Below are 25,877 nucleotides of genomic sequence, written 5' to 3'. Positions count from 1 at the left end.
GTTTCACTTGCCCAGCGGAACCTGCATTCAGCTTCGCTCTTTGCAAAAAAACCACCCTCCACTGGCTTGCTGATCAGACGGCCCCTTGGCTACCATCACGGCTGAATCCAGACTCCAGCGCTTATGGTCCAGTGCAACCCCCCGTCACTGTGCCTCCTCTGAGGAGTGTGCTGCAAAAGAGACAGAGTTGTCCAGTGGTTAGAGTGAGGGGTACTGGGAGGCAAGACTTCGGGGCTTCTACATGTATCTCTAGGAAGCGGCATGGTCTAGCACTGGCTGCAAACAACCAGGAGTCAGGACTCCTGGGTCCTATTCCCAGTTCTGATGCTGGTTTGCCAGGTGATCATGGTCAAGTGGCTTCCTTCATACTTTAATCCAACAGGAAGGCCAGGTCCTGGAGATCAGAACCCTGGCATTGTACCAGGCCCACCGCGGGCTGGGCCGGGGACTCCAGGGCGGGTCACTCAGTCCAGGCGCTGATGCTGACTCGTCCCGGGGCCCATGCTCTTGTTGTGCCTTGATGGAGCCTGGCCCGGCTGGCTGCCGATCCAGGTGGCTCAGGGTCCCTGAGGCAGGGGCAGGGAGGAGAACTCAGTCCCAGCACCTGTTCCGCGCCGTTCCTCTCGCATGTCTGTCCGCAGCATCCCCTGCACTGAGCCAAGCGCTGTCGCCATAGTAAAGGGACGGTACTGGGGCCAGCTCCCATTTACTCCCTCCATACACAGCTCTGTTGATACCCCTCAGTCCTGGCCCAGAGGCTCCCCACCCTCTGCTATTCCAGCCCTGGGATCCCCCTGTACGCAGCTCTGCCTCTGCTCCTCAAATCCTGACTCACAGCCGCCCCCGCCTTTCGCTCCTAGGCTTTCCTGACCTGCTGTCTCTCTCTTAATCCAGTCCTGGGATTTCCTCCCCTGACCCCCTCACTGTGCTGATGCAGCCTCATTCCCAGCCTGCAGCCTCCTTCGCTCCTGGGCTCTCTGAGGAGAGACTGCACAGCTGGAGCGATAGGCGCAGCAGTTTGGGGCATGTGCAGGAGTGGGACTGGGCGAGAGAGACCCACCAAACTCGCAACACGAGTGAGCTGCGCCCGACTGTGTCCAGTCTATGCCTCAGTTTCCCCATCTGGACAAGGGGGGTAATGCTATTCAGCCAGCTTTGTAAAGTGCTATGAGATCACAGGGCACCTACAAACGGTTAACATTTAACCATCGGATGGCTCGGCAAGGGATGTGGTGGCTTCTCCCATCACGGCATGTCTTTAAATCACGACTGGCCATCTCGTTTGAAGCCGACGCCATGGGCTTGGCGCAGGAATCAGCAGGGGAGGTTCTCTGGCCTGGATTAAGCAGGAGGTCAGACGAGATGATCAGGAAAGTCCCTCCTGGCCTTCGATGTTACGAACGAGTGATACGTGCATTAGCAGGGGGCACATGCCAGACATTATTACAGCCCTGCCTCAATTGAGATCCAGGCCCTGTACAGCCACCTGGCGAGAGACAGTCCCTGCCGCAAAGTGCCTACAATCTAAGCAACACTAAGTTGCGCTATAAGGTGGGTAGAAAGCTGGCTAGATTGTCGGGCTCAACAGGTAGTGATCAATGGCTCCATGTCTAGTTGGCAGCCGGTATCGAGTGGAGTGCCCCAAGGGTCGGTCCTGGGGCCGGTTTTGTTCAATATCTTCATAAATGATCTGGAGGATGGTGTGGATTGCACTCTCAGCAAATTTGCGGATGATACTAAACTGGGAGGAGTGGTAGATACGCTGGAGGGGAGGGATAGGATACAGAAGGACCTAGACAAATTGGAGGATTGGGCCAAAAGAAATCTGATGAGGTTCAATAAGGATAAGTGCAGGGTCCTGCACTTAGGACGGAAGAACCCAATGCACAGCTACAGATTAGGGACCGAATGGCTAGGCAGCAGTTCTGCGGAAAAGGACCTAGGGGTGACAGTGGACGAGAAGTTGGATATGAGTCAGCAGTGTGCCCTTGTTGCCAAGAAGGCCAATGGCATTTTGGGATGTATAAGTAGGGGTATAGCGAGCAGATCGAGGGACGTGATCGTTCCCCTCTATTCGACATTGGTGAGGCCTCATCTGGAGTACTGTGTCCAGTTTTGGGCCCGACACTTCAAGAAGGATGTGGATAAATTGGAGAGAGTCCAGCGAAGGGCAACAAAAATGATTAGGGGTCTGGAACACATGAGTTATGAGGAGAGGCTGAGGGAGCTGGGATTGTTTAGCCTGCAGAAGAGAAGAATGAGGGGGGATTTGATAGCTGCTTTCAACTACCTGAAAGGGGGTTCCAAAGAGGATGGCTCTAGACTGTTCTCAATGATAGCAGATGACAGAACGAGGAGTAATGGTCTCAAGTTGCAGTGGGGGAGGTTTAGGTTGGATATTAGGAAAAACTTTTTCACTAGGAGGGTGGTGAAACACCGGAATGCGTTACCTAGGGAGGTGGTAGAATCTCCTTCCTTAGAGGTTTTTAAGGTCAGGCTTGACAAAGCCCTGGCTGGGATGATTTAACTGGGAATTGGTCCTGCTTCGAGCAGGGGGTTGGACTAGATGACCTTCTGGGGTCCCTTCCAACCCTGATCTTCTATGATTCTATGATTCAAAGAAGACAGTCACAGGGGAAACAAAAAGGAACTTGTCCCAGAGCTAGGAATAGTACCCAGGCAGTCTAGCTCAGAGAGCAGGACCCAACGCGCCCACCCGTACGATCTCCCTTCCCGTGGCTCTGAATGCATTGTCTAGAATGCCGCTGGAGATGCCAGTGCCAAGTTAGAACCGATTGGCAGTGTTTTCCGTGCTATCAATGGCCGATTCATTTCATTATGGCTGCAGGGTCTGTGCCAGTCACACCACCGGCATTCAAATCAATAGCAAACTAATACAAAGACTTTGCCCTTCTGTGGATCCTTTCAGAGAAGAGCTGAGGAAGAGATGTCCATTTCAGTGCACCAAGTTCTTGCTTATTCAAGCTCCCACAGCTCATCCCGCAATAGGGGGTGTCACAGAGTGTGGGGGAGTCCAGGCCCTGCATTCCTCTTCCTGGGATTCACTGAGACTCTCAGTCAGCCAGTAAAACAGAAGGTTTATTGGACAACAGGAACACAGGCTAAAACAGAGCTTGTGGGTACAACCAGGACCCCTCAGTCAAGTCCTTCTGGGGGAGCAGGGAGCTTAGACCCCAGCCCTGGGGTTCCCTGCATTCCAGCACCAAACTGAAACTAAACACCCCCCCCCCGCCACATTCCCAGGTCAACACTCCCCCCTCCCTGCTGCGTCACATCGTCACAGGGGGTGTTAACCCCCATTATCCTGGCCACGTGCCGTTCCTCCTCCCTACACCTTTCAGCTGGACACAGCCTTCCTCTTCCTTTCAGTCCTAAATGATTGTGTAGTGTTGCTGAGTGACATTAAATAGCTGCCACACCCCACCCCAGAGGTGGCTGCATTTCAGGGGTGGGTGAAGCTGTCCCTTACACACCTCACCAGGTGGCTGAGATGAGAATCCTGATTACGTAGCATTTTGTTAAGTGCTTTGATGCTCCAAGGTCAGGTTCTAGGAAAGGGGCAAAAAGGCTGGATTGGGAGCCAGGAGTCCTGAGTTTTACCACAAGTGTGTAAGATCAGCTGGTTTGAGCAGGAGCCAAGGAGTCCTGAGTTCTAGTCTCGGATCTGCCACTGATGTGCTATGTGAATGGGACGCTGCCTGTCTGTGCCTCGGTTTCCCCAGATTTAAGAACAGGGATGATGCTCAGACCATGAGGCTTAATTCCTCAGTGTTTGTAAAGTACTTTGAGACTGCTGTACTGAAGGGCAAAGAGTCATGAACCATGACTTAGCACATGCAGGTTCTCTGGCCTCTTCCCGACAGCTGATCGGATAGCGTCCCGTGTCCCACGATGCTTGTGGACAGGAAGATGGGCTGCCGATGCTAACACAGGAGGTTTAATCTGCCAGAAACAGGGGCCGAAGGGCAGAGACAAAAAAAAATCAATCCTGCTAATTAAGACAGCACTGAGCACCACCAGGGAGAACCCAGGGTGAGCAGCAGGCTATGGCGAGCTGTGTTTGGTAGCTCAGGGGATTGGGATCCTGTCGGTTGCTGGTTCAAATGCGGGTGAAGTCGAAAGATTATTTTTGGCATGTGACTGTTTAGCCTCCCAAGGACCGAAATGCTTCAGTCTAACCCTCCTGATGGGCTCCCCAAAGGGGTAACTGGGTGCAATTCAAAGCCTGTGCTATGCAGATCAGACTAAGTGAGCTAACAGGCCCTTCTGACCTTGAGCTCTAAGGGTGCATCTCCTCAGCCCATGGCAGCAAGCCAACGGGCTCACGCGGCCATGCAGATGCTGCAGCTTGAGGTCCCGCTTTGGAGCATGAGCTGTGCCTTCAAAGCACTGGCTAGGCAGCTGCTTTTAGCAGGAGCCCCAGTCTGGCAAGCTGGGCTCGGAGGCGGGCTGCTGCTGGTTGTGTCCCCTTTGAACCGTTCTGGCTTTAAGGCCAGCCGGGCTCAGCAGATCCTCCAGTCTGACCTGCTGCCTGAGAACCTCGCCCAGCGATTCCTGCGTCAAGCCCCCCGGCTCACGGGTTTCTTACTGACAGTCACCTGGTCCTGAGTTAAAGCCTCCAAGTGCTGGCCCATCCACCGTGTCTTTTGGGAATCCAGCCGCGAGTTACCCTCCCTCTGACAAATACGCAGCATCTCTGAGCTTGACTTGTTCTGCAAACCCCTCCCTGGGCTGCGGTGGCGCTCAGCCGACGAATTAGCCAGCACGACCGGCAGCATCGGGCCTACGGGGAGCGAACTTGCTGCGTCAGCCATTAACATGACCCCTTAGCATGGCCTCAGGCTCGCCCCATGCAAGAATTGGCAGCTCCTAAGCAGGGGCCGTCTTTTTGTTCTGTGATTGTACAGTGCCTAGCGTAAAGGGGTCCGGCCCACGACTCCTAGGTGCTACAGTAAGACAAATAATAATTAATAATAAAATCGCCCGCCTATGTGGCTGTGCAGCACCCAACTATTAATTATTATTATTTTTCTTAGTATTAATAATAAAAACACTTTTTAAAAAGCCAGTGGAAAATAAGGCAGAAATACTAGGAAGGGAGATGCTGTCAGATCAATGGTGCATCTGGCCCAACACCTGGGGCCTGGGGCCAGCTGCTTCTGAGGAGCGCTGGTTGCAATTTTACAAGCAAAACCAAATTTTCATTTTTTAAAAATGGCCTTTTTACAGAAGTGAAACTGTGCTGGGTTTTTTTCATTTTTTTTTTAAACTTCTCAAATTTTTTGGGGCAAATCCCCGGAACAAATTTAAAAAAATCATTTTTTTCTTCCTCCACCTTCATTTCTGAGTGCCAAAATGGAGGTGCAGGATGGAGCGGGGCAGAGAGACAGGAAAGAATAAAATCTAACCTCCTCGCCCCTTTTTGAAACTGAAAATGTCCTAGAAAAAGATATGCCTGAAATGTCAACTGCACTTTTGGTGCCAGATTTCCACCAGACGAAGAACTCTGTCTTTTTAAAACAACAGGCAGATTTTGAAATTTTCAAAACCTTCCCCCCAGCAATACATTACCCATTTTTAGACCAGCAGAGACAGGTGAAGAGAATGCTGCACTCGCATCACCAGCTTCAGACATTCCAACATCATGATTCAGGACCCTTAAAAAAAAAAATCATTCATCATCACTAACCTTCTTGGGTTTTTTTAATTCGCCTTCTGGATTTGGAGCATTTAGGGGTCAGGTTTGCAAGCGTTTCTCTGCAACTCTCACAGCTAGAAATGTTTATATTTTAGCAAAAGCTCATGCTGCACCTCACAACACAGTCTCACATCATCACATGACTCCAGGAGCTGGGGATGTATGGAAAAGTCCAAATGTTAACAATGATCCTGCACAACAAATGTAGCTGTTGCAGAAGAATCTCTCTGGGAGGAAGTGAAGAGCCCTGATCTAGCATTTGTCAAAGCACTTTACAAAGGAGGGCAGCATTCTTACCTCCACTTTACAGATGGGGAAACTGAGGCACAGAACAGGGAAGTGACTTACCCCAGCAGCAGAGCCAGGAATAGAACCCATCTCTCCTGAATCATAGCCTAGTGCTCTCTACCCTAGAGGTTAGTTTATTCTCTGAAGTAGATGGATTTAGAGCCCTGCTGAATTCCCTCTCGTTTATAACTCACTAACCGAGGGGCTGTTGCCCCATAACTATCCCCCGGGGGCATTTCTTGCACCTGCCTCTGAAGCAGTGGGTCCAGTCTGGGAATTCCTTTGGTGCTTGGATGCCCCCCCTTAGCTCCAGACTCCTTGAGCCAAGAAGCACGTCCCCATTGCACGGGGCCCTGCCAGCCCATCGATAAATAACGTCCCGAGCGCCGCTTTCCAGCTCAGCCTCTGCAGCGGGGCCGGGCCCTGCGATTTCCATCCACCCAAGCGCCGCTCAGCGGGCATCTCTCGGGGGGTGACAGCCTCCCGCCCCGCGTAGCCGGCTGGGGAGCGGTGCACCTTTAAATAGCCGGGAGAGGGGAAGGTGGAGGAGGGGAGGGGTGAAGCAGCGACGGAAGACAACCTGGCACCGCAGTGACCTCCAGGAGCCGCAGGAGCGGGTCCGGAGCGCCGGGCCATTATCCGGAGAGGGGAGGTCCAGCCTCGCGGCGCAGGGCTTTGCCAAGGAGCCGGGGGGCGGCGCTGGGAAGGAGCCAAGCAGCGCGGGGAAGTCTCTTCCCCCGCCCCCGCTGGAAGGATCTTTCTGCAGCGTGCCGGGGGCTGCAGGGGCGGCAAGCGCCCAGGGATGGTAAGGGAAGCGCCACCCGCGCCGGGGGGGGCGCAGGGCGGCTCCGAGACAGGGCCGAGGGAAGCCGGGCAAAGGAAGGAGGCACAAATGGATCGCGCTGTGCTCCGAGCCCGGGGGAAGCGGGAGCAGGTGTTTGGGCGGGGGGGGGGGGGGGTTAGAGGCAAGCTGCACATTTGAATGGAGAGATCTGTTTCCTAGGATGTGGCCTGATGTCCCCGACTTTTCAAATTAGCCCAGGACAAGCCCTTGGGGACTGGTCCCCTCCGGCTTGCCCTGTGCCTTCCTCTACATCACCGCAGCAAGGGGGGGGGGGTGAAACACCATCAGGCCAGGCCAGCACGGGACCAGCTCCCCCCCTCCTGACCCAACGCCTCAGGTGCCAGATGGCAGAGACTCGGCCCCTGGGAAATGGCCCTTGGGTCTTCCAAAAGCCGGCTAAAGCCAGGTCCAGACTAGCTCCTGGGACCGGCCAGCGGGTTAGTGTGTGGCAGCGAAAGACAGCAAGGAGGGGGGGGGGGTGCAGAGACCTCTCCGGCAAAGACCCCACCGTTCCCTCTGTGATGGATTGAGCCCGTCATCCCCGGGGGAGGGGGGGCAGGAGACGGGACAGGGGTAATGGATCCATGGGGTTATTGAATCCAGTGCCAGACGGGCCCATGGGGGCCACCTAGTCTGACCCCCCTCCTCGTATAACACAGACGGACGGCAGTGGGATGGAGGGGACCGGGCTGCGATCGGGGGCCGGGGCCGTGTGTGCGTTAGCCTGGCCACGTCCGGGCTGGGTTCTCCAGCAGCTGTGACCCACAGGGCTAGATCTGGGCCTGGGGGTGGGGTGGGGGGGAGAGGCAAGGGGGTGCAGCGATGCTGCCGGAGGGGAAGGGGTTAAACGGCGGACCTCCCTCGGCTGTCCGCTGGGCGCCCTCGCTGTTTAATGACTTCCTTGCTTTGCCGCTGGTACCTTCCTCCCGGAGCAGAGAGCGGGGGACCCAGGGCAGATCCCCAACCCCAGCTGCCAGCTTCCCTTATTCTCAGTGGCAGCCCCCCGCCCCCCAGGAATCAAGGAATTGGGCTCCCCTCCTGAAGTGCCACAGGGGGGCCGTGGCTCAGGGCAGAGTGGGGCGGGGGGAGCTGAGGACATGCCCCCCCCCCGCCCAAGGGAGGGGAGTCAGTGCGGTCCATCCCAGGGCTGGACACAGAACCCAGGAGTCCTGATGCCCCAGTCCCCTTTGTTCGAGATCCCACTCCCCTCCCCTCCAGCTTGGAGTAGAAGCTCCAAGAGCCCAGACTCCCAGCCCCCCCCCCCCCGCACCCACCCACTCTGTAAAGCAGCGGGAGGTTCAGAGCAGGACAGGGGCTGGAGGGGAAGTTTGTCCAGCTCTGAGAAAGCCAGGCTTGCCAGCTGTCATGTTCTCCTCCTCCCAAGACCGGATGAGGCAAAAAAAATGCACCAGGTACCAGTAAAAATAAAACCAACCCCAAACACCCTTTGGAGCCGAATTACTCAGCAGCCCTCCTGGGCTCTGCCCCTCGGGGCCAACACCAAGAGCCAAAGAGAAGCTACAGACAATTTTGCACCTGACTAGTGGCTTAAAGTATTAGCCTCCCAAATTGGTCCGTGGTTGCTATTATTTATATTGGAGTGACACCTAGAGGCTTCATACCAAGATCAGGGCCCCATGGTGCTAGGTGCTGTATGTACACATAGCAGGAGACAGCCCCTGCCCCAAAGAGCTTACCGTCTATATATACAAGGGAAACCGAGGCACAGAGAGGGGCAGTGACTTCCCCAAGGTCACTAGCAAAGTCAGGACTAGAACCCAGGTCTCCCAAGACCCAGACCACTTCGCTTTCCGCTAGGCAACACTGCCTTCCCTCCAAGATTGCAGCTGTTTCCCCCTAATCCCAGCATTATTCAATGGCTGTAGCGAGGTACGGGGGAGGAGCTGGGTGTTAGATATATAACCGCTGGGAGGGGGTACAAAAGACCCCCAGGACAGCTGGGGTGACCCTGAGCCCATAAAACGGGCCAGCTGGCAAGGTAGCGGGCCACCTTCCAGATTTCCTGGGACAGCAACCTCAAACAAGGGATGATCCTGAGACAACCCGGACAGGTGGCAGCCCTGGGAAGGGGCTATAAATTTTGCTGGAGTCTGATGCCTGCTGAACAGAGCAGCAGTGAGTCCATGGCAATTCCTTCTTCTAAACACCAGAAGGAGACACAGGGGAGGCAGGAACTAGGTAGGCAGAGCTACCATGACAGGTGTCCTCGGTGGGGTGGCATCTGCTGAGGTCCCAGTGCAGGACGGTATCAGGTTAGCTAACTCGATTGAGGAACAGGTTGAAGCTAAACTGAAATAAGCGACTGTTAACTTAAAATAAGAGCATCCAGAGAGAGGCCTGCACTGGTCTGACTCAGGTTTAAGGAACAATTGTAGTTTACCGACGCAGCTGCCTCAAACAGACCAGGTCTAAGATGCACACCAGCAAATCAGTGTGAATGCAAGCTACAAGCTGAGGGGGTGGATGGGGTTGTGGTTTACACCCTCACCCTGTGGGGCAGTGTAACCTAGCGGATAGGGCACCAAAGTGGGACTCAGGAGACCCGGATTAATTCCCAGCCCTGCCCATGGCCTGCTGGATGACCGTGGGCAAGTCATTTCCCCTCCCTGTGCCTCAGTTTCCCCATGTGTGAAATGGGGATAATAATCTTGCCCTCCTTTGTCAAGCGCTTTGAGATCTACAGATGAAACGTAGCCTGAATCCCCACCACAGGTCGGGCTCCCTGAGAGGACCGAGCTGCCCAGCTAAATTTTGGGGGTGGGGGGCATCCTGGCATCAGAAATATCACCCCTCCCCCACTCTACTCCAGCATCATCCCAAAGGGCCTGAGTGTAATGGAGAATCAGCCCCTCTCCCCCATCTTGACACATGCCCTAGTTAGTGGCTCTAATTCCAAGGGAAATCCCAGGGGATTCCACGGGGGAAACCCCCTGGCAACAGCTCAGCCATGAGAATGTGGGACAGGTCTCTGTGCTAGGCCCCTGGTAGGCAGCTGCATTCCCTTCTCCAGGCTGCTGGAAATAGCTGCAGCCCTCTGCCTCTTATCACTGGCTCCTCTTTATTCTTCCCTGCCAGCAACTAATAAATCAGCTGCCAGCAAAGCCTCCCAGCAGCTGAGCTAAAAATAAAAGTGGCTAGGACAGGTCACAATGAGGTGGCTGTGGTAGGCATATTGGGACATGCTCAGAAGCAGGCTGGCATGCACAGGGCCTGCACCGGGGTCCGGCTTGGAATCTGCCAGGAGACGGGCATCCCATCTGGGATCGGATCGACCCTGCTGCTGCTCCCCTAGATCTGGGTGAGGCAGGCTTCAAGCCCTATGAGACAGCCAGGCCCGACACTGCTGCCTGCATGGCTAGCGTAGCTCAGGGTTTGTCCGATTCTCAGTCCATGTGGGCACCTTTCCCACACGATATGTCTTGTCCTGCTGCTGCCCGGGCTGACCTGCGGTCTCCGAGGCTCAGGCTGGCACCTCCTGCCAACACTGAGCAGTGCCATCTGTTTGGCAATCTCTGAGGAGCTGCACCATGCGAGAACCCTGGGCCACGAGAGATGGGGAGCTGCTGGCAGCTGGGGAGCAGAGGATGGGGCACAAGATATTAGGGTGCTGCTGGCAGGCATGAGGAACCGTGGATGGGCACAGAGCGAGAGTGTTAGAGGAGCCGTGTTCCCTGGGAGCCACAGAAGATCCCCAGCACAGGGCAATAATTGATTAATGAGCCAGCAACAGCCAGGGCATAACAGGAATCTTTGTCACTCTGAGCCAGTCCCTCGGCTCCGATGGATGCTGGATTGATCTCACCTATAGATCGCCAGGATCTGGACGCGGTAGGGTGGTCAGTGACTTCTCAGCCATCAGAAGAGCAGTCCTCAGGGAACAGGCCCATGCTCCGAAAACCACTCTAGGGTCTGGAGCCTTTTGTCCTCAGAGCACCCATTCCCATCCAGGTTAGCAGTGGCTGGAGGATGAACCCATCGGGCGGGCCGCATGAGAGGAGTTTGTTGGGTCTCAGACCTGTGCCCAGGTGCCTGAAGTATCCCTCAGGGTAGGAAAGAGACAAGCCGGGGCTGAGATGGACCCATACCAGAGCAGGGTCTGGCCTTAGCCTGGCCCTGTGGTTCTCTCTGGCACTCCAGTCCCTAGCCCAGGGTTGCTCAGCCTTGGGGACGCCAAGTTCCCCACCAGTTCCCACCTCACCAAAGCCACCACCGGCCCCTGTTCCCGTCAGTCCCAGAGGGCTGGTCCCGGGCACAGAGCTCTGCCACAGGGCGCTCATGCTCTGACCCCGTACCCAACAGGAGCGTTGACTGCCTGGGGGCCAGCTTATGACTCAGTGGTTGGTACCCTCTGCAGAGGGCCCAATCGAATGGGCTTTGGGGACTTTTGCCCCTTTGTGGCAGGTAGAAAAATAGCAGCTATCTAACACACTGGTCTCTTTTGGTCCATTCACAGATTCCTGGAAACAGAGGCCAGATCTTCAGGCCACTGGCTGTTCTGTCACATCCCAGGGGTGGGAGCGAGAGACTGACGCACACCATGTAAAGCACAGCTCGCCCCGCACACGTGTGTCTACACATTGCTCTGCAAGCGCCAGGGTGGGCTGGAATTCGCCCATGCGCATCCACCCGAGACGACACTGATACTATGCAAGAGAGGCAGTATCCTTAGATGTTGCTGGCTGCCAGGGAGTGAAAAGCGCTCGGGGGGACTCTTAGCCACGGCTGTTACAGGCTAAGGCCTAATCTGCACCCCAGAGAGCACCTGCGTTCGGAGGCACGGCCCGGAAGAGCTTGGCGGCTCCGTATTAAATTTCCACCCACCCCAGCAATGGATTGTCCTTAAGAGCTGAATTCAACTACAGGAGCACTTCTCCCATCTGGGGAGGTGACGGCCACCAAATTGAGCCGGCCAATGAGATGCAAGCTAGAGTTGTTACCTCGTCAGAACCAATCCTGATTGGCCGATCAGAGATTCACAGGTGCCTGTTCACGCCTGTGAATCTGGCCCACCTCTGGGGCTAGTGGAAGCAGAGGAGCCTTCCCTATTGAGTCTCAGCAGCACAAGCCACGAGGGAGTTAACTGCTGCTCTGCAAAGAAGGAATAAAGTTCCCTGAGCCAGAAGAAGTTGGTTCTCGTTAAATCCAGAGCAGAAGCCGGGCAGCTCCAGTTTAGTGGAGTCTCCATCCAAGCAGCAAAACATGCTCAGGGTCTCCGAGCCCTGCCACAGTCTAGGAGGAGCTTGGCTTCCCGGGAACGAGCTGGATTCAGCCTCCTGGATCCCGGCTGCTCACGTCTCTGTAAGGCTGTGCAGATTCCGGGTGGGAATACCCAAGCCTCCGATATGAATGCCACTTTTCGCATGAAGGACAGTGAGCTGCTCGAGCCGGGGTCACCCGCCGTGGGCAACCAGAGCCATGGGCAGCCCTGGGAGGAGGTAGAGGTCTCGCCTGGTGGTGGAGCCAATGCCAGTCTGCCTAGCGAGGAGGTCTTCCTGCTGCCCACGTTCTCCACCGCCGCCAAGGTCCGGGTGGCCATCACCTTCTTCCTCTTCCTCTCCTCGGCCTGCTTCAACATCGCCGTGCTGTGGACCGTCACCCAGAAGTACCGCAAGAGGCCGCATGTCCGCATCCTCATTGTTAACCTGGCTGCGGCCGATCTGCTGGTGACCTTTGTGGTGATGCCCTTGGACGCAGCCTGGAACATCACGGTGCAGTGGTATGCGGGTGACCTGGCCTGCCGGGCCCTCATGTTCCTCAAGCTGGTGGCCATGTATGCCTCAGCCTTCATCACTGTGGTGATCAGCCTGGACCGCCAGGCAGCCATCTTGCACCCACTGAGCATGGGTGACGCCAAGAAGAAGAACAAGGCCATGCTGTGCGTGGCCTGGGCCCTGAGCGTGCTTCTGGCACTACCTCAGGTAAGTCATCATGGCAATGGTGCAGGTAGGGAGGGACTGTGGAATGGACCCCTGGGCAGGCTTCCCATGGCACAGCCTCCTTTTGCCATGGCATTTCTGATACTGCCAGGGTCTAGTTTAGGTAGAACAGGCCTCTGATGCACTGTGGTGTGGGGGTAATAGACTGGATGGGCCAATGACCTGATGTAGTATGAGCAGGATACAGGGGTACTAAACTAGATGGACCAGCTATAGGGATACAAGACGAGACAGGCCAATGGTTTGATGCTGTACAGCCAGGACACCAGCCTGCAGGCAATGGATCTGGGATGGGCAGAGGATGAGCTAGATGGACCAGTTGCCAGATACAGCATGGACTGGAAGTGGCCTAGATAGATGGATCTGGTATGGGTCAGAAGCAGGGATGCTGGAGCACTGGAACAATGGGTAGGAATACGAGGCTGGATGGCCAGTGTTGTCTCCATGGTGTAGCTCCTGTGGGGGTGCCGAGATCTAACTGTTTCTCCGGGGTGGGGTGTCTCTTCCAGATGTTTGTCTTCCACGCAGTGAGCCGCTCCCAGCCCATCTACTTCATCCAGTGCGCCACGGTGGGCAGCTTCCAAGCCCACTGGCAGGAGACCCTCTACAACATGTTCACCTTCTCCTGCCTCTTCCTGCTGCCCTTGCTCATCATGGTGCTGTGCTACTCCCGCATCCTCATCGAGATCTCTGGCAAGATGAAGAGAGCTTGCGGTGAGCCCGGCCCGCCTCTTGCGTCCCCCGGCCCTCGCCCGTGAGCTCCCAGAGTGCATGGACCCCACCCCTCCCATTCACTGCAGCAGGGGGTCTGCATGGGGGGACCAGTCTGTGTGGGGTGTGTGAGAGCATGTGTATGTGGGAATGCATGCCTGTGAGCATGCATGTATGTGGGAGTACATGCATGTACATGTATGAGCATCTGTATGTAAGCATATGCATGCAGGTGTGTACATGGGAGCATGTGTGTGTACGTGGAAGCGTGTACATAGGTGCGAGCGTGTGCATACATTTGTATCTCCTTGGCCTTTCTCTCTGCATCCTTCTTGCCTTGATTTTTTTTCTCCATCCTCTCTGCCTTTTTTTCTCTGTTTCTCCTGAATCTCTCGCTCTTCCTCTCAACCAGCACTCTTTTCCCTCCTCTTTCCCCCATTTCTCTCCCACTCTGTCACCTTCCTTCCTTGGTCTCTCTCTCTCCTCCTCTTCTTCCTCTGTGTCTCTTCTCTCTCTTCATACCTCTACCTATCCATCCATCCCCACACATATCTTTCCATCCATCTTCCTCCTCTGCCTCTCCTGAGGGGAAAATCAATCCCAGCCCCTAGCTGCAGAGAACCGTCCGCTTCTTGTCCCCCCGCACTCCGGCTGTGGCAGGCCCTGGCTTGGTGCCACGTGCAGAACACCCCGCCTCCCCCTGGGTGCTACCCGCTGCCATGTCTGGTTTGCTACGGCCCATTAACCCAGGCAGCCAGCAACCAGTCCCCAGCTGCCCTCCACCATGGGCATTTCTTCAGCTCTGGAAGGCTGCGGGGACCTGTGCCAATGCTCACATACACTGGCTTGAAACATGGGGACCCTCACTCTTTTTTTCCCCTGTCTTTCAAATTCTATTTCCCCTCCTCCCTCTGCTCAGTTTCTTTCTTGTTCTCAGTCTCCTGCTCTCCCTTTCCTCATGCTCCTCCAAGCACTCTGCTTCACCCTGCAGAATTTCCCTCTCCCCTCCCTCTGTCTCCCCTCTCATTGTTCTCCCCCTTCTGCCCTGCAGTCTCCTCCAAGGAGGTCCACCTCCGCCGCTCCTACAACAACATCCCCAGGGCCAGGATGCGCACCCTGAAGATGTCCATTGTCATCGTGCTGACCTTCGTCCTGTGCTGGACCCCCTACTACCTCCTGGGCCTCTGGTACTGGTTCTCCCCAGAGATGCTGAGCCGGAAGAAGGTGCCTCCATCCCTCAGCCACATCCTCTTCCTCTTCGGCCTCTTCAACGCGTGTCTGGACCCCCTCATCTACGGCCTCTTCACCATGCACTTCCACAGGGAGATCCGGTGCGTCTGCCGCTGCACCCACCGCAGGAAGGAGCAGGCCTCCGCGCTGATTGGCTCCTTCCGGGCCTCCACCACGGCTGCACCCATCAGGAGTGCCGGGGAGGACCAGGGGGGCACAGGCAAGTACGAACTAGAGGTGACGGCTAACATGGCCCTGCCTGCTGGGAGGTGCGAATTGTGCAGGAAGAAGATAGTGGAGAGTTTCATATGAGTGGACCTTTGCCACGCCTGGACTCACCTCCGCTTCCCAGCAAGGGGGAAGAGTCCGATGGGAACCCCATAATGTGTCCAGTGGGGGCTACTGGGCAGTTGTTCCTTCACTCAAGCACCCACCAATAAATCCAAATTATTTTCTCAGCCAGTGGCTTCTCCTTGATCTCCTCCCTTTGTGCCCATCCGTCTCTCACTACCCAGAGCTGCGCCAGGCTGCACACTCCCCAGCTGGCATGGGCGGAGGTGGACGCAGAGAGCAGGCTGCCATGGGCCTCGGCTGTTTGGAAAGGTCGCCACTAAAAGTCTGCTAGCAGTATGGCCTAGTGGACAGAGCCCTAACTCAGGAGAGCCAGGGTTTATTCCCAGCTAGGCTGCTGGGTGACCTTGACCAAGTCACTTTGCCCTCTCTGTGCCACAGTTTCTCCATCTGTGAAATGGGGAGAAGGATCCTGACCTCCTTTGGAAAGTACTTTCAGATCTACTGAAGACAAGAGCTAGGGAGTATTGTTATTTTCCAGATCCACCTCCCCACTCAAACACGCACGAAGGAACCTGGGCTCCTGTTCTCCAGAGGGGATCCCCAAGTTTGCACTTCCATGATACTGTCCCCCACCAAATACACCAGTTGGTCCCTGAGTGCAGAAAGCCTCTGCTCCCCCAACAGAAACAGGGAAGGTGGGTTTGGGTCTTGATACTTTTCCAAGGGGTTCCCCCACCCAATAACTCCCGTTAGTCAGTGTGAACTAGTGGTCAGGAGGACGACAGGACTCCTGGGTTCTAGAGACCCTTAGTGACAGAGATGGATGTCTACACTGCAATTTTATAGCCCCGCGAGCCCAAGTCAGCTGACCGGCGCAAGCTGTGGCATGCATCTTTCACTGTAGTGTAGACGTACCCTAGCTGTGCGGCCTCGGTCTTTTCCCATCCTTAAGTCTAATGCAGCAGGAAACTGATGGGCACTCATGGTAGAAAAGAAACTGTTTGCCCCAGGCAGAGCAACCCAGCAACTGACAGGCAGGATAGTCTAGTGGTTAAGGCACAAGTCTAGGATTCATATCCTTGTTCTGCCACAGACTTCCTGTGTGTGCTTGTGCAGCTCACTTAGCCCTTCTGTACATAGGAACTAATAGTCCCAGCCTACCTCCCAGGAGGGTTGTGAAAAGACACATATTGAAGGTTTTTAGATGTTATAGTGATAGAAGCCAGATAAGGACCTTAGATAGAACCTATAAGTCTCCATGTCCTAGAGGTTGGGCTTTTCTTTTTTGGGGTTTCTTAATTTCATTTTTGGAGGGTTATTTTTTTTTAGCAATTTTTGAGCTCTACGTAGATTTTTCAGGGTTTTCGCTCTGTAGGTATATAAAGTACTGTTTCAAAGAGCATTAAATTAAAGCAAATCAGACCCTTTAGTGCACACCAGCAAGATCGCCACCAATTAATTCGTAACACGTTAGTGTGCCTTGGAAATCACACTCGCTGTAGTCCACACTACGGCTCTGTTAGACAAGTCCTTGATACAAGCCAGGGAGCAGGGATGTTACCTGTACAAACTGCATTGGACAAGGGGTGCAGACAATACTGAAAACCATTTCCAGTGTTTACCAGATAAACATCAATTTTGATTATATTGGGGGTGCTTATTGGTTAAAATCTAAAACCATATGCTCTACCCATAGGCTGGACCAAAGACTAAGCTCTGCTTGAGAGCGAAACCCAGGCCACTGGAACACACAGTCTCCCTTACAGATACAGGCAGATGTCAAGGGAAGAGGACTTTAAAAAAAAAAAAAAAGCAGACTTTTATTCAGTATTTATGGGCAACATTTCTCCTTCCAAATGAGAGTCCCCTACAGCACCACTGGATGAGTTCTCTCATTTGAGGTGTTGGAGGTCAAAAGAAGATTCAGAGTCTTATGCTAGCTTAAACACAAATCAAGAACTTTACAGATACTGTTAAAAATATGACCAAAAACTCATAGGTAAAAATACAGCACAATTAAAAACCCAGAAAGAGATTGAGGCAGGAGTCTGCACATCCAGCTTACGAGAGACTTCCTGCTTCCAGAGCTGTGCAGGGAGAATTTACACCTAGGAACCATCAAAAGGAAATGGAGAAATGTGAGATCAGCGTCGTCTCCTGTCCGGACTCCTGCTCCGCCTACGCCCGCCCCTGGAAGACAGACAGGGACAGAGTTATATATATGCTAGCCTGAGCTAACATCTCGAAAGATTTGAAAGCTATCGACGACTTCTATGCACAAGGACCACGTTCCTTGCCAAAGAAATGCAGCGCAACAGGAAAATATTCTCTTAAAACTCATGAACAGATCTCAGTGCGCTTCACTAACGCTAGGTATGTCGGGTCCCTGTTTTACAGAATCTGAGGCACAGAGCCATTAAACAACTTGCCCAAAGTTACATGCGTCAATGACTGGGTCCCGACTAGTAAGATCTCTTGACTGCTAACCTCCTGCTCAGACCATTAAATAACTGAAGAACACAATCCAACAGCATTCCCAACTGGCAAGAATTATTCATGATCCACTAGAAATTTAGCCCAGGGTTAACATTCCTGCTCTTGAACTTCTCATGATCTCAAGAGGTCAGGCCTTCAGTTTCACCCCCTCAGCAGAAACATCAGCATCCTAAACCACAAAAGAGCTCTAAAGCATCGTTTTACTACAGGGTGTTTTCCAGAGAGCTGTTCCTGAAAGCAGGCAGCACAGACTTGGTGACATTTTCTGCCCTGCTTCAGGCAGTTCCTTTGTCTGTAGGACAAAGACCATTTTCCTCTGGGAGTTCCCAGCATCTCTGGATGAAAAGCACAGAGGCTAAGGTGAAAGCCCCTAGAACATGCACATGGACTGAATGCAGGAACTCAAGAGTTTTACGCAGCAGCTCCAGGTAAAAGAGGGAGAGAGTCACTCCATGGGAAAGAATTTCCAGTTGGTCTAACTTAAAATCCTGTTCATTATTCAGTGGCTTCAGGGCTCTCAATCCATCACGTTCCACCAACACTAGAAAGCAAGTGTTCTCCACACTGCTGTGGAGGGTCTCCCTTTGTGAGAGAGCATGAGGCTAGCTCAGACTCCATGACTCACTCAATCCTCAATATCTCTGATGAGATGCCAAGCTGAGGACCAACCTGGTGTCAGCTGGGATGCAGCCCTCAACACTGGCAGCATCTTACCTTCTCTTTCCTTTTGGAGGCCCCCTGACAAAGCACCAGTCCACGCTGATCGGCTGCCCCATCAGATCCTGTCCGTTAAGACCTTCCATCGCTGCCTGGGCTTCTTTGTACGTTTCGTATTCTACTAGTGTGTATCCCTGTGGGGTGCAAGGAGACAATCCTCAGCCAGTGAGTGGCCCAGTGGGGGAGTTTAGCGAACACGCCAGAGACTGGGCCAGCCTTGAGAGCATATCACAGAAACCACTGAGAGCCGCCAGGACACTCGGCTCCACTGTTGGCATCAAGAATGCTGCCAACAATGGCAGGAGAAATACTGACTTGGCAGTAAGTGGAGTAAATAGAGTGCGCCCTACCATAAATAGAGATTTTCAATTAAACACACACACACACAAGCTGCCTGAACTCGTGCCTTGAACTGTTAGTTTTAACAGGATTTAATAGAGAAGGGGGCATTAACTATTACACTGATATGTTCCCTGCCCCTTCGCCTCCCCGGCGAGCTCAAAGCACATTAGTTAAGACTAAGCAGATTCATTTGCCTCACAGGCCTTTGTTAGCAGTATTCTCAATTTAGAGACAGAGGCCCAGAGAGCTGAAGTGACCTACCCCAGATCACACAGCAATTCAGTGTCCAGGCTGGATTCAAGAATCCCATCTCCAGTCCCTTCCTGCTCTAACCAATAGATTACACTGCCCCCCTCAAAGCTGGGAACACAACCCCAGAGCTCCTGGCTCCCAGCCCTGTGCTCAGTTTCTTTTCCTCTCCCAACTGCATGGGGGCAATTTCATCGGCATAGCTCTCTAGCTTACCTGGTCCCCATTACCACAGTATCTGAGCACCATGCAATCTGTAAGGTATTTATCCTCACACTTCCCTCCCCCAACCCCGAGGAAGGGCAGTGTTGCTATCCCCATTATGCAGATGAAGCACAAAGACACTAAGGCTCACATCCTCAAAGGTGTTCTGGTGCCTTCCACCTATTGAAACCAATGGGAGTTAAGAGCCTACATACTTTTGTGGATCTGAGCCTAAGTGACCTGTCCAAGGTCACATACCAAGTCTGCAGCAGAGCAGGAAATTGAGCCAAAGGGGAATGCCCTAACCACTAGACCATCCACCCCGTCCTACCTTCAGGTAGCCCGTTCGTCTGTCTAGATTCAAGTGGATGTTCTTTATCTCGCCATACTCTGCAAACTTGTCATGAATATCCTCTTCAGTGGCCTCCTCATGAACTCCGGTGACAAAGAGAATCCAGCCCTCCACCGCTGTAGCCACGGCATGCAAGGAAAAACAATGCTCGTTACACAGAAGGCAAGACGCGCTCCTCTGCTTGGTATGCAAACCCCACTGCCCACACACAACGCCTGCATCTACACACGCAGGATGGAAAGGGATCCTCCCACTGCTTAGCTTGGAACCCATTGGCAGCAGGGGGCTAAGTGAAAACGGATGCGGAATGGATGGAGGACTGAATCTAGCACTGGTAAAAAGGCAGCTTGACAGCCCTGGAGACAGTCGCTCTGTTATCCACACAATGTGGATGGTCTGGGCACAGTGTACATGTCATTATAATGATAATCCCTAGCTCGTATATGTTGCTTTTCATCGGTCGATCTCAAAAAATTTTTACGGATGAGGAAACTGAAATGCAAAGAGTTGAAGTGACTTGCCCAAGGTCATCTCACAGACCAGTGGCAGAGCTGGGAAACAGAACCTAGGGCTCCTGAATCCCAGTCCAGTGCTCTATCCACTACACCTCATGATCTCTCAGAATAGAATTGGTTTCCCCCCATCTTTAAAGCAACCCCACGCGGCCAAGGCTGGGTGTCCACACATGCTAAACCAAACATCTCTAGCAGATACTCACATCTCTGAGGCCCAGGTTCATCCCCATCTTGTTCCACGCTGTCATAGTCCTCACGTACTCTGGCCCTCGAACCTTCCTCTGGGCACACAATGGGGGGAGACAAAGATTGTTTGAGATGACTTGAAACATTATGCTAGTGCTTAGGGACCAGCCAAGAATGCAGCCCCATTGTGCTAAGCACTGTACACACAGTGGCAGACCATTCCTGTCCTGAAGGGTTTCCGGTCTAAATACTCTTAAACATGTATTCTAGCTGTTCTAAGCACTCCTGGGCACACACATATGTCCCTGCATTTAAGCTTTACAGCACATAAAATACTGTAGAGAGACACAAGCCTAGTAGTTAAAACAGTGATAAGCATCAGATTCCTGGTGACCTTGGTCAAGTTGTGTCACCCATGTATATAAGCTGGAGGGGTCTATTTTACAGACTGGGGAAACTGAGGCAAAGGGAGGTGAAGTGACTTGACAAAGGACAGAGCAAGTCAGTGACAGAATCCCGGATGGAACCCCGGAGTCCCGATTCCCATCCTAAAACACACTCCTGCGGCGTAAGCCATTGGGCAGTTTCTGTTTAGAAGCAGCCAGATGACTCCAGTAAGTAGCCAGACCATTCCAGTTAGCTACATGGCACAGGAGACCCCTCGTGATTCACACACAGGGTAACTCCATCATTCACGACAAGATTATCACCTGAACCAAATCCTCGGCCTTTCCTCTTCTTTGCTTTCTCCTTCAGTTTGTGGATGCTTTCTGCAGAGAAGTTCAATGTGTTAATTTCAACTGGAGGGAAGTCTGAAGCAGGCCATTTGGGGTAGAAGGGAAGGGGGGGCAACATTATCGGATCAGAACGAGGCTCGACCTAGATGGTGCAGGCCTCAGAACAACCCTAGGGCAGGGAGGAACTCAGGGTCAGAGCCGGGCAAGCCGGGCACAGGGGGAGGCTGGGTCAGAACCTGTCGGGGGTGGGGACCGGACTCAGGGGGCGGGACCGGGCGAGCCGGGCACAGGAGGAGGCCGGGTCAGAACCTGTCGGGGGCGGGGACCGGACTCAGGGGGCGGGACCGGGCGAGCCGGGCACAGGAGGAGGCTGGGTCAGAACCTGTCGGGGGCGGGGACCGGACTCGGGGGCGGGACCGGGCGAGCCGGGCACAGGGGGAGGCCGGGTCAGAACCTGTCGGGGGCGGGGACCGGACTCAGGGGGCGGGACCGGGCGAGCCGGGCACAGGAGGAGGCTGGGTCAGAACCTGTCGGGGGCGGGGACCGGACTCAGGGGGCGGGACCGGGCGAGCCGGGCACAGGGGGAGGCCGGGTCAGAACCTGGAGGGGGTGGGGACCGGACTCAGGGGGCGGAGCCAGGCGAGCTGGGCACAGGGGGAGGCCAGGTCAGAACCTGGCGGGGGCGGGGACTGGACTCAGGGGGCGGGACCGGGCGAGCCGGGCACAGGGGGAGGCTGGGTCAGAACCTGGCAGGGGCGGGGACCGGACTCAGGGGGCGGAGCCAGGCGAGCCGGGCACAGGGGGAGGCTGGGTCAGAACCTGTCGGGGGTGGGGACCGGACTCAGGGGGTGGGACCGGGCGAGCCGGGCACAGGAGGAGGCCGGGTCAGAACCTGTCGGGGGCGGGGACCGGACTCAGGGGGCGGGACCGGGCGAGCCGGGCACAGGAGGAGGCCGGGTCAGAACCTGTCGGGGGCGGGGACCGGACTCGGGGGCGGGACCGGGCGAGCCGGGCACAGGGGGAGGCCGGGTCAGAACCTGTCGGGGGCGGGGACCGGACTCAGGGGGCGGGACCGGGCGAGCCGGGCACAGGGGGAGGCCGGGTCAGAACCTGTCGGGGGCGGGGACCGGACTCAGGGGCGGGACCGGGCGAGCCAGGCACAGGGGGAGGCCGGGTCAGAACCTGTCGGGGGCGGGGACTGGACTCAAGGGGCGGAGCCAGGCGAGCCGGGCACAGGAGGAGGCTGGGTCAGAACCTGTTGGGGGCGGGGACTGGACTCAGGGGGCGGGACCGGGCGAGTCGGGCACAGGGGGAGGCCGGGTCAGAACCTGGCGGGGGTGGGGACCGGACTCAGGGGGCGGAGCCAGGCGAGCTGGGCACAGGGGGAGGCCAGGTCAGAACCTGGCGGGGGCGGGGACTGGACTCAGGGGGCGGGACCGGGAAAGCCGGGCACAGGGGGAGGCCGGGTCAGAACCTGTCGGGGGCGGGGACTGGACTCAGGGGGCGGGACCGGGAAAGCCGGGCACAGGGGGAGGCCGGGTCAGAACCTGGCAGGGGCGGGGACCGGACTCAGGGGGCGGAGCCAGGCGAGCCGGGCACAGGGGGAGGCCGGGTCAGAACCTGTCGGGGGTGGGGACCGGACTCGGGGGCGGGACCGGGCGAGCCGGGCACAGGAGGAGGCCGGGTCAGAACCTGTCGGGGGCGGGACCGGGCGAGCCGGGCACAGGGGGAGGCCGGGTCAGAACCTGTCGGGGGCGGGGACCGGACTCGGGGGCGGGACCGGGCGAGCCGGGCACAGGGGGAGGCCGGGTCAGAACCTGTCGGGGGCGGGGACTGGACTCAGGGGGCGGGACTGGGCGAGCCGGGCACAGGGGGAGGCCGGGTCAGAACCTGTCGGGGGCGGGGACCGGACTCAGGGGGCGGGACCGGGCGAGCCGGGCACAGGGGGAGGCCGGGTCAGAACCTGTCGGGGGCGGGGACTGGACTCAGGGGGCGGGACCGGGCGAGCCGGGCACAGGGGGAGGCCGGGTCAGAACCTGTCGGGGGCGGGGACCGGACTCAGGGGGCGGGACCGGGCGAGCCGGGCACAGGGGGAGGCCGGGTCAGAACCTGTCGGGGGCGGGGACCGGACTCAGGGGGCGGGACCGGGCGAGCCGGGCACAGGGGGAGGCCGGGTCAGAACCTGTCGGGGGCGGGGACCGGACTCGGGGGCGGGACCGGGCGAGCCGGGCACAGGGGGAGGCCAGGTCAGAACCTGTCGGGGGCGGGGACCGGACTCAGGGGGCGGGACCGGGCGAGCCGGGCACAGGGGGAGGCCGGGTCAGAACCTGTCGGGGGCGGGGACCGGACTCAGGGGGCGGGACCGGGCGAGCCGGGCACAGGGGGAGGCCGGGTCAGAACCTGGCGGGGGCGGGGACCAGACTCGGGGGCGGGACCGGGCGAGTCGGGCACAGGGGGAGGCCGTGTCAGAACCTGTCGGGGGCGGGGACCGGACTCAGGGGGCGGGACCGGGCGAGCCGGGCACAGGGGGAGCCGGGTCAGAACCTGTCGGGGGCGGGGACCGGACTTGGAGGTGGGACCGGGCGAGCCGGGCACAGGGGGAGGCCGTGTCAGAACCTGTCGGGGGCGGGGACCGGACTTGGAGGTGGGACCGGGCGAGCCGGGCACAGGGGGAGGCCGGGTCAGAACCTGTCGGGGGCGGGGACTGGACTCAGGGGGCGGGACCGGGCGAGCCGGGCACAGGGGGAGCCGGGTCAGAACCTGTCGGGGGCGGGGACCGGACTCGGGGGCGGGACCGGGCGAGCCGGGCACAGGAGGAGGCTGGGTCAGAACCTGTCGGGGGCGGGGACCGGACTCGGGGGCGGGACCGGGCGAGCCGGGCACAGGAGGAGGCTGGGTCAGAACCGCACTAAGCCCGGTTCGGGGGGGGGGGGGGGTCAGAGCCGGGGGGGGGGCAGCAATTCTGGGCTCCGACCCCATCTGGCTGCGGGGAAGACGGGCCAGAACCAGCCCGGTCTAGGGCTCCGGAACCGGACAAGGCCCAGCGGGGAGGGGGCCGTGGGGCGGGGCTCGGCTCGGGCCCCCCTTACCGTCCCCATCCTCGTCCATGGCGAAGTCCTCGCCCCCCGCCTCGTGAAGATCCAGCACGTCCGCCATCTTGCCCCTGTGCGCCTGGCTGCGCCGCGGCTGCTGCTGAGGAGGGGACGGGCAGCTTGCCGGGTCGGGACCGCGCTGCACGCCGGGAAGCGGGGCGGAAGTACCTCTCCAATTCTCTGTGAATACCGCGGGCGCCGCCATCTTGGGAAGGGCAAGCGTTTTTCCTCGCTGGCGGCCACCATCTTGATAGCGTCACGTGCCCTCGCCCTAGCGCGCTGATGGCCGCCATCTTGAGAAGGTCAATATTGCCTAGTCCCTCTGCGGTCGCCCTCTTGGGGAGGGCAGGCGGCAGGTTCCCCCCACCTCCAGTTGCAGCCAGCTGCTTTCTCAGAGCAACCAGCCAATTCCCTCCTCCTCAGCTGGGCCTTGGGATTCTCCTCCCTGCCCCATGAGACCATGTCCTTCCTTCTCCCCCACTCCACTCCTCCCACCGACCCCCACTGGGGTTACCACCTTTGAAATGTTAACTCCCTCGCCCCCCCCTCCACCCCGGCAAGCCCGCCACACCCCCTCGCACCCGCCCCCCAACATCACTTATGGTAGCTAGCAAGATAACACATTTTGCTAAGATTGATAGCATCCCCCTCTCCTCACACACGCGTGACTCTCTCACACGTGTGTGCGGGGACGGGCAGACAGCTGCTGTATTTTCACCAGTTGTGATCGGCTGTCGCTTAGCTGGGGAAGTGGGAAAAGGGCCGTGTCTTTAGCTGGACACCCCACCTTTTAACAGTGGATAATTATCCCACTGTATTGTGATAATGCAAATCTTTAGACGCACTTAAAGAAACGGGCAGATTAAATTATTTTTCTGGCAACTGACAACTCCATAAAAAAACCCAGCCAGGCTGGTCAAATACCAGCCAGGTGGTAACCCTACCCCCCGTGCTGCATCCTGCATCCCATCCCCCCCAACTGATTCCACAGAAGCCACCAAACAGCCATCCAATGACATCACTACTGCCATTCACTAAATTCAAACCAGCCATTTACAGGTGAAGCAAACTTCACCCACTATTGTACATTAGCCCAGTTTCATGTCTCAACTCTTGTCTGAAACGGCCACGTATGGAGATCTCCTCTGATCCCTAACACAGGGGACTGCCAAGTTGGAATAGTTTCTCAAACAGCTCACAAAGGCCAAGTGGTTTTGGACAGCTTCTGCTCGACGTGCAGCAGATGCTGTGTCTGCCAGCGGGATGAGCCTTGTCCCCTTTTTCCAGATTAAAAACAAAGCCTCATTAGGGAATCAAACGCTGCCACTTCACCTATTTTAAAGAGTGGAGGTTTACCATATGTCTCACTTGGAGCGGCTTGTCACCTGCCTTTTCAGCAGGCAGGCACGTTGTGACAGATTTAATAATTTTATTAAGATAATGTTGAAGTGAAAAGAAAACAGTACAGAGTTTAGGCATAGAAGTTTCTGGTTATCAGGGAATAAGGTACTTTACCTCCTTCCCACCCCCAAGAAAGTGCAGCATAAAACTGCTTTGTTCAAGTTTTTCTAAATAAGTTATCCCCAAAGGCCGTGGACTTGAAATGATGCAGCCACAGCACGAAGCAACAGGCAGAAAGTAACAGCCGATGAGACTGGGAGAGAGAACACATACTTGGAAACTAAACCAAGGTAATGTTTCCAGCGTCTGCTATAGATACTCCCAGCCCACGCTATAGTCGCTAACTGTCTACGAAGCTCCTCTGAAGGCTAGGCCCTGCAGCTCCTCTCATGAATGGAATATGCTACCCCCATATGCAGTCACAGATAAAGAAGAAACCCATTTCTCCTTATTCAATTTAGGCCAAGGAGTTGCTTTCTTTTAAGCTTCCTCCCTCAGCCAAAGCTTCTTGCCTGCTCTCCCTTTACACTGCATGTGGCAGAA

At 56.2% G+C, this 25,877-nt stretch overlaps 2 protein-coding genes and 1 long non-coding RNA gene across 4 annotated transcripts; 1 reads left to right on the top strand and 2 right to left on the bottom strand.

The window, feature by feature from the left end:
• Window positions 1-6,818, bottom strand: LOC140902512 (uncharacterized). Of its 2 annotated transcripts, none has more exons than XR_012156080.1 (3): window positions 6,588-6,818; window positions 5,593-5,678; window positions 1-170 (listed from the first exon to the last, which is right to left on the bottom strand). It is a non-coding gene; the product is annotated as an uncharacterized lncRNA (long non-coding RNA). The 2 variants fall into 2 exon arrangements; XR_012156079.1 differs by lacking the exon at window positions 1-170 and adding an exon at window positions 3,286-3,963.
• LOC140902510 (gonadotropin-releasing hormone II receptor-like) lies at window positions 6,576-15,207 on the top strand. Its single transcript, XM_073322665.1, has 4 exons — window positions 6,576-6,812; window positions 11,326-12,790; window positions 13,318-13,522; window positions 14,571-15,207. The coding sequence occupies exons 2-4, from the start codon at window positions 12,215-12,217 to the stop codon at window positions 15,059-15,061; spliced, it is 1,272 nt and encodes a 423-aa protein (XP_073178766.1). The 5' UTR covers window positions 6,576-6,812; window positions 11,326-12,214; the 3' UTR covers window positions 15,062-15,207.
• A 1,636-nt stretch (window positions 15,208-16,843) lies between these two features.
• On the bottom strand, window positions 16,844-24,083 carry RBM8A (RNA binding motif protein 8A). The gene is made up of 6 exons (XM_073322666.1): window positions 23,931-24,083; window positions 20,815-20,874; window positions 20,122-20,199; window positions 19,383-19,519; window positions 18,254-18,390; window positions 16,844-17,233 (listed from the first exon to the last, which is right to left on the bottom strand). The coding sequence occupies exons 1-6, from the start codon at window positions 23,995-23,997 to the stop codon at window positions 17,188-17,190; spliced, it is 525 nt and encodes a 174-aa protein (XP_073178767.1). The 5' UTR covers window positions 23,998-24,083; the 3' UTR covers window positions 16,844-17,187.
• Window positions 24,084-25,877: the final 1,794 nt, after the last annotated feature.

This window comes from Lepidochelys kempii, chromosome 24 (genome assembly GCF_965140265.1).
Source record: "Lepidochelys kempii isolate rLepKem1 chromosome 24, rLepKem1.hap2, whole genome shotgun sequence".
NCBI lineage: Eukaryota > Metazoa > Chordata > Testudines > Cheloniidae > Lepidochelys > Lepidochelys kempii.
The sequence above is the reverse complement of the archived record's forward strand: the minus strand, read 5'-3'. Positions and strand labels throughout refer to the sequence as shown.

What these genes read in the sequence shown, in the direction of transcription:
- LOC140902510 (XM_073322665.1), top strand. Translation starts at nt 12,215, where the DNA reads ATGAATGCCACTTTTCGCATGAAGGACAGTGAGCTGCTCGAGCCGGGG. An exon ending in TGCTTCTGGCACTACCTCAG is followed by an intron (nt 12,791 to 13,317) that starts GTAAGTCATCAT and finishes TGTCTCTTCCAG; the next exon opens with ATGTTTGTCTTCCACGCAGT. An exon ending in CAAGATGAAGAGAGCTTGCG is followed by an intron (nt 13,523 to 14,570) that starts GTGAGCCCGGCC and finishes TCTGCCCTGCAG; the next exon opens with TCTCCTCCAAGGAGGTCCAC.
- RBM8A (XM_073322666.1), bottom strand. Translation starts at nt 23,997, where the DNA reads ATGGCGGACGTGCTGGATCTTCACGAGGCGGGGGGCGAGGACTTCGCC. An exon ending in AGGCCGAGGATTTGGTTCAG is followed by an intron (nt 20,200 to 20,814) that starts GTGATAATCTTG and finishes TTGTGTGCCCAG; the next exon opens with AGGAAGGTTCGAGGGCCAGA. An exon ending in GACGAACGGGCTACCTGAAG is followed by an intron (nt 18,391 to 19,382) that starts GTAGGACGGGGT and finishes TGCACCCCACAG; the next exon opens with GGATACACACTAGTAGAATA.